At 53.5% G+C, this 7,347-nt stretch overlaps 1 protein-coding gene and 1 pseudogene across 1 annotated transcript; one reads left to right on the forward strand and one right to left on the reverse strand.

The window, feature by feature from the left end:
• The first annotated feature begins 950 nt into the window (after positions 1 to 950).
• Positions 951 to 3,570, forward strand: ZNF74 (zinc finger protein 74). The gene is given in 4 exon segments (XM_065890093.1): positions 951 to 1,083; positions 1,510 to 1,605; positions 2,001 to 3,524; positions 3,527 to 3,570. Coding segments are annotated over 4 exon segments (1,698 nt in total). The 5' UTR covers positions 951 to 1,049.
• A 2,813-nt stretch (positions 3,571 to 6,383) lies between these two features.
• Positions 6,384 to 6,503, reverse strand: LOC136133383 (small nucleolar RNA SNORA18; annotated as a pseudogene).
• Positions 6,504 to 7,347: the final 844 nt, after the last annotated feature.

Here is a 7,347-nt window from a genome sequence, read left to right on the forward strand (position 1 = left end):
ATTTATTTATTTGGCTGTGCTGGGTCTTAGTCGCGACAAGCAGGATCTTCGTTGCTGCGTGAAGGGTCTTCAGTTGCAGCTCGTGGGATCTTTTTAGTTGCAGCATGAGGGATCTAGTTCCCTGACCAGAGATCGAACCCGGGCCCCCTGCATTGGGAGTGCAGAGTCTTAACTGCTGGACCACCAGGGAAGTCCCTGCCTATCTTCTAATGCATCCCTGTCATGACTGTATGTGGCCTGGGCTGCTCTTTGTTTTCTTCTCATGGGACAGGCACTGAGTCTCCAACCTCTTGGTGTGCCCAGCTGGAGAGGTAAGAAGCCCTGGCTGGCAGAATACTGGGGTTCCAGAGGAGGAGTCACATAAGGGAAGTCATTTGGGACTTTCAGGACACTTGGAACTAGAGTGACCGAGTTGGGGGGGTTACCCCGAGACCAGGGGCCAGTGTTGGGGGAAAGTGGGAGAAGGTTGCGAGGGGGTGGGCTGGGATGTGGCCCCAGGAGGGCAAGGGAGCAGGGGTCTGGCGGGAAAGAGTGGAGGGCAAGCAGGAAGGATACGGAGCAGTACAGGGTCCTTCCTTAGGGTGCAGTGAGGGCTTCCTGTCTGGGTTTGGGGCCTTTTGCAGTGATGGGACTTGAATAGGGTTTGAGGCTCTTTGTATTATATTTCAAGTTCTGTAAGTTAGCCAGAACTTACGGCCTCAGCCTGTGCCCCCACTGCAGCACCTATACGTGGGCTGCCCAGTTAGCTGGGCACTCCCAGGCCAGGCCGCGTGGCAATTCCTGGCTGAGTTGTGGTGTGTGCGTCGGGGCTATAAGACAGATGGTGTCTACAGCCCTATCTTCTGCGCTCAGGAGGTCACCCGAGGTTATCTCTGCTACTGAGGTCCTCAGTCACCCAAAAACACAAGTGGACTGACTCCCATCCTGGGTGAGAGAGAACATGTGTGTCATTCCAGGAGTTGGTGACTTTCAAGGACGTAGCCGTGGACTTCACCCAGGAGGAGTGGGGACAGCTGGACTCCCCTCAGAGGGCCCTGTACCGGGATGTGATGCTGGAGAACTACCAGAACCTTCTTGCCCTGGGTAAGATGGCTCCCAAGGTGAGGAGGCCGCAGTCTGGGCATCCACCAGTCTGTATGTGTTCCTGAGTCTTCCTTGTGGTATATGCCCCAGGCCCTTGTGGCACCAGCTGGCATCTTTGCCTGGAAGTGTGGCTGGTCCCGGGGTGGGGCCTGGAAGTGTGGCTGGTCCCGGGGTGGGGCCCAGAGGAAAGAGAGAGGGTGGACAGGGCCCTGGAAGCCCAGCCTGCCCTAGATGGGGCATGTCAGTACCTGTGGGGTCCTCAGACACACATGTCAGTATGGGTTCCATGTCTGAGGCCCCCTTCCTTGAAGTTGGCACCACCTCTCCGTGCCTCAGGCCGCTGGGGCCACTCCAGGGCTGTTGGGCTTGTGGGCTGGTCTGGAGAGCACAGCACCCCGAGCCACGCTGCTTTCTCCCTTCGCGCAGGGCCTCCCGTCTGCAAGCCAGATGTGATCTCTCACCTGGAACGAGGCGAGGAGCCATGGTGGGCGCCTAGAGCTGTCCCTGGAGGAGCTGGTCCAGGTGAGCGGGATGCAGTGGGAGGATGTGGAGCCGTACCCCCACTGCCCCATGGGGCCTGCTTTCCTTCCGCGGTCCACTGCCCTGCTCCGTCTGCACCTGCTCAGTGCCCCTCCTGCTCCTCTGTCCTCCCCTCGCCCCCTGGCTCTTTTCAGCATCCCCTGGCTTCTCCAAGGCTCCTTTCCCTCTTTCTTCCTCCTCTTCCCTGCTCGCCAGCCTGCCTGCCTTGCCCTGAGTGCTCCCCTCCACACAGCCCTGAGCTTGCGCTCTCTCTCTCTCCCCCTGCTGGTCTCTACTCTCTCTCCCGCACTTACCTGTTCTCCCGGCAGATCTCAGCCCTGAGCCCCAGTGCCGCACCTCCGCCTGCTCTCAGAAGGTAGCATCTCCATTTCTTACAGAACCAGAATGGGAGCCGGGGCCTGAGGTGGAGGAGCCATGGTCTCAGCAGCTGTGCGTTTACAAAGAAGAGCCGTCATGGGAGCTGATCGCAGGTGGGCTGGCGAGGTCCGGTCTCCACAGCCCCGGTCCTGGTGACAGGGGCGCCCAGGGGGCCCTGGCGACTGCTCTGTCACAATGTGAGCCCGCCAGCGCCAGGGACGGTCCCACAGAGGAGCACCGATGGGGCCATGTGGTGTCTGAGGAGGCTCTTGGCCGGAGGTGTGCTCTCCTGGCCCAGCCCAGCCTTCCCGCAGAAGGAGCCTCTCCGGACGGCTGCGTGGGGAGCGTGCAGTCCAGCAGAGCCAGGCGTCGGAGCCCGGGTGCCGGGAGCGGCCCGTTCACGTGTGGCGAGTGCGGCAAGGCCTTCCAGCGAAGCGCGGCCCTGGCACTGCACCGGCGGTGGCACGCGCGAGAGAAGGCCTACAAGTGCGGTGAGTGTGGCAAGGCCTTCACCTGGAGCACCAACCTCCTGGAGCACCGGCGTGTCCACACCGGCGAGAAGCCCTTCCTCTGCGGCCAGTGCGGCAAGGCCTTCAGCTGCCACTCGTCCCTTAACGTGCACCGGCGCGTCCACACGGGCGAGCGGCCCTACAAGTGCGGCGCCTGCGACAAGGCCTTCAGCTGCAGCTCGCTGCTCGGCATGCACCTGCGTGTCCACACCGGTGAGAGGCCCTACCGGTGCGGCGAGTGCGGCAAAGCCTTCAACCAGCGGACACACCTGACGCGGCACCGCCGGATCCACACCGGTGAGAAGCCCTACCGGTGCAGCGCGTGCGGCCGGGCCTTCGCCTGCCACTCGTCCCTGACGGTGCACGAGAAGCTCCACAGCGGGGACAAGCCCTTCCAGTGCGGCGACTGCCAGAAGGCCTTCAGCAGCCGCTCCCGCCTGACGCTGCATCAGCGTGCCCACACGGGCGAGAAGCCCTTCAAGTGCAGCCAGTGCAGCAAAGCCTTCAGCTGCCACTCGTACCTGGTGGTGCACCAGCGCGTCCACAGCGGCGAGAAGCCCTTCCGCTGCAACGAGTGCGGCAAGGCCTTCAGCTCCCACTCCTACCTGATTGTGCATCAACGCGTCCACACCGGCGAGAAGCCCTTCGACTGCAGCCGCTGCTGGAAGGCCTTCAGCTGCCACTCGTCGCTCATCGTGCACCAGCGCGTCCACACCGGGGAGAAACCCTATAAGTGCGGCCAGTGCGGCCGGGCCTTCAGCCAGAACCACTGTCTCATTAAACATCAAAAGACCCACTCCGCGGAGAAGCCCTTTAAGTGTCATGAGTGCGGCGAGGTGTTCGGCTGGAGCGGCCCCCTGGCAGAGCACCGCAGGCTGCACAGCAGGGAGAAGCCCTTTGCCGTCCAGTTCGACAAGCGCTTGCTGAGCACTTACTGCATGCCTGGCAGCCTACTGGGTACAGGGGGCTCCGGCGGGAGCAGCGTGGGCCCTGTTGATGCCCTAGGCGTGGCTGAGCTCCTGGGCGTGGTCCCACCCTTGGCTGGAAGGAGTTCTCCGTGGGCAGCAACCCCAGAAATTAACTCATGTGTGCGAGAGACACCCACCTGCCCACCCGGAAACACCCCTTAAGGCTGTCACCTCCTGGGAAGGGATCCACCGTAGGAGAGGAGAATTGAGCGCGTTTGAGGATGTACCGTCTTCCTGTTTCCGTTTTCCTGTTTTGTTTTTTTTTTTCCGTCTTTTCTTTGATGGGTTTGGAAGTCACTGAGGGGGGACAGATCTTCCCTGCATGTGAAAAGGAGGTATGTCAGTTATGTGTCCTTGGACAGCCTCTTGGTGTGATTTCGATCTGGAATTTCCTTTGTAAACTCTTACGTTTAGAATGATAATTAAAAAAAAAAACTGCACTATGAAGAGTATTACTTCTAAGTGAATGTTATATTCCAGGAGAGGAGAATAAGCTCAGGTGGTAGCATTTGGGAGAAAGCAGATCTCCTGGACTCGCTCCACTCACATAGCTCTGCTGGAGGCATGTTGTCAGTCATGCTGTTAGCGCAGCTGTCTTGGAACCTGGCCCAGCATCCACAGAGCCGGGTCCTAACATGCCAGCCTCATGCCTGGCCACCTCGTCCATGCTGGAAGCTGGAAGGACACAGGGGTGTGCCTCCAGGGTGCAGTGTTGGCACACAGGTGTCTGGAAGCACACCTCCACCCCGGCTGGCAAGGCCACCTGCAGGGCCGCTCAGGTACCACGTAGCTCAGCCCTGTGAGAGGAGCTGGGCCTCGTGCTCCCCGGAGAAGGAAAAAGACGGTGTTCATCTGGGACTCATGTCATTTCTGCTCAGTTCTAAGCAGATATAAGCTGCCTTCTCAGTGATGATACTTCACATTTGTATAAAGTGCTAGAGTTTATGAAATGCTTTTTAGTATACTTTTTAAACTATGGAGGCAAAATAACCACATTACAGAAAATACGGAATTAAGGGGAAAATACCCACAATTCTTAATAAAATTGCATTTCGCACTTTGGTACGTTACCTTCTGCTTTTTGATATTGCATTTTTACATTAAACACGGTGTATACAGTCAACATTCTAACCTTTTTCCCCTGCTTACCTGCATAGCAGGACTTCTTTTTCCCACAGAGCCTCACTGTCTTTGGAGCTGTCATCCTGGATGGGGGCGAGATGTTCTATTAGCTGTTTTTTTGTTGGATGCAGAAGTTATTTCCAAGTTTTCACTGTTACAAGTCATTCTTCATATAGCATCTTTTTGCATTATCCTTCTTTAGCGTTGTCTTAGAGTAGATTTCTAGAAGTGAGAGTTTTGAGATAAAGGAAATGAACAGCCTAAGGCATCGTTTTAGTATATTTTTGGTTGTGTGATAACAAAGTAATACCGTCTCAGTGTGAGGAGAACCGACAGTAGTTGTCAGGTGCGTCCAGGTCCCGGAGGCCGACGCTGCTCCGAGCTGGGTCCAGACGGGCTTGCTTCTGGGTGCCACGGCGATGATCCCAGGTGTCTGCCCCCATCGTTCCTCCAGCGTCCTTGGGGCCGGTCTCAGGCCCTTCCTCCATGACAAATAGGGAAAGTTCTATTGGACAACTGCATTGGCAAAAGATAGATAAAATCTCGGTTTGATTCATTTTCATACTCATTTTTCCTATTTTAAAAGAAATTCAAATGCAAACATCTTGGGGGGACCCCGGACACCACACCTGCTGTCTGCCTGGCGGGGCTGTTAACGCCCTCAGCTGAGAGCAGCACCTTGCTCTTTGATAACCAGTGAGGTTGAAATGGAATGTGTTCTTATTGTTGGTCTTTCTTGAAAACTGTTTGAAATACTCTTTGGCCCCCTTCCATTGAAGTCTCGATGTTCTTTTATTTACATATAAACTTTGTTTTCTGATCATAAACATAATACATGTATACTGAAGAAATTTGGGGGAAAAAATCAATTTTATAAGAATTAAAATGACCCTTAGAATCAGTTCACAGGTCATGACCTGGAGATGGATTTCTTTCTGTTTTTTTCCTCTGCATGTATACACGTCTTTTTTTTTTTTTTTTTTTTACAAAAAAAGTGTAAAGGGCTTTATTATAGGCAAAATTATTTAAGTCAATAAATAAATTTTTAAGGAATTGTACATGTTCTGATTCATTCCACTGCCAATCACCTTAGCTTCTGCAGTATTAGAGTAGTAATCTTCAAAATAACCCTTTCAACAAAGAATTTTTGCTCAATCCATAGTTGTGAGAGTCAGTCCACAATTTTTTAAGTTGAGCTTCTTTGATCTTTAATGGAACATTGACACACTTCAAAAATTCCCCTCTGGGCTTCCCTGGTGGCACAGTGGTTAAGAATCCGCCTGCCAATGCGGGGGACACGGGTTTGAGCCCTGGTCTGGGAAGATCCCACATGTTGCAGAGCAACTAAACCCATGCGCCACAACTACTGAGCCTGCGCTCCAGAGCCCTTGAGCCACACTCCTGAAGTCTGGCACCTAGAGCCCGTGCTCTGCAACAAGAGAAGCCACCACGATGAGAAGCCCGCGCACTGCAATGAAGAGTAGCCCCTGCTCACTACAACTAGAGAAAGCCCGCGCACAGCAACAAAAACCCAATGCAGCCAAAAATAAATAAATAAAATTAATTTTAAAAGAATTCCCTCCTGTAGTCTTCGAGAACCAGTTTCCTCAAGCAATTTACTGTACAACCATGTTTAGGGTCAGGAGATGGATCTGCCTGGTTCTGAATTTTGGACACCCTCTAAACATGCATTAAGTTCAAATCATATTCACTCCTAAGCTATCATACCCTAGAACAGTTAGCATATGCCAATACGTAAGATAAAAAAAGTTTGACGGTTAGGTTTTTCACAGTTTATTAGCAACTCTATCTTGCAGTTCTCCACAGATCTAGTCCTGTGAGAAAGGAAACCACATAGTTACTCTGTGAGGCGTTTCCAACCATGTAAGTCTACAGAAAAAGCCCCATCGATATAGACCTCAACTACACACGCTTTTTCTTTTCTTTTTCTTTTTTTTTTTTTTTGGCTGCACTGCACAGCTTGCAGGATCTTCGTTCCCTCACCAGGGATTGAACCTGGGCCATGGCAGTGAAAGCACTGAATCCTAACCATTGGACCGCCCAGGAATTCCCAATCACTTTTTCTATTTGCCATTTTGATACATTAAGAATGTTACTTGTTCCTGGGCTTCCCTGGTGGCGCAGTGGTTGAGAGTCCTCCTGCCGATGCAGGGGACATGGGTTCGTACCCTGGTCTGGGAGGATCCCACATGCCATGGAGCGGCTGGATCCGTGAGCCATGGCCGCTGAGCTTGCGGGTCCGGAGCCTGTGCTCCGCAACGGGAGAGGCCACAACAGTGAGAGGCCCATGTACCGCAAAAAAAAAAAAAAAAAAAAAAAAAAAAAAAAAAAAAAAAAAAAGGATGTTACTTGTTCCTGGGCTTCCCTGGTGGCGCAGTAGTGAAGAATCCGCCTACAAATGCAGGGGACACAGGTTTGAGCCCTGGTCCGGGAAGATCCCACATGCCGCGGAGCAACTAAGCCTGTGCACCACAACTACTGAGCCTGCGCTGTAGAGCCTGCAAGCCACAACTACTGAGCCCACGTGCCACAATTACTGAAGCCCACGTGCCTAGAGCCCGTGCTCCGCAAAAAGAGAAGCCGCGCAATGAGAAGCCTGGGAACCGCAACAGAGTAGCCCCCGCTCGCCCCAACTAGGGAAAGCCTGTGCACAGCAACAAAGACCCAATGCAGCCATAAATAAATAAATCGATAGATCTAAGGATGTTACTTGTTCCTGTTTTTTTTTTTTTTTTTGCGATACGCGG

The sequence above is a fragment of the Phocoena phocoena genome, chromosome 13 (genome assembly GCF_963924675.1).
Source record: "Phocoena phocoena chromosome 13, mPhoPho1.1, whole genome shotgun sequence".
In the NCBI taxonomy this organism is placed as follows: domain Eukaryota; kingdom Metazoa; phylum Chordata; class Mammalia; order Artiodactyla; family Phocoenidae; genus Phocoena; species Phocoena phocoena.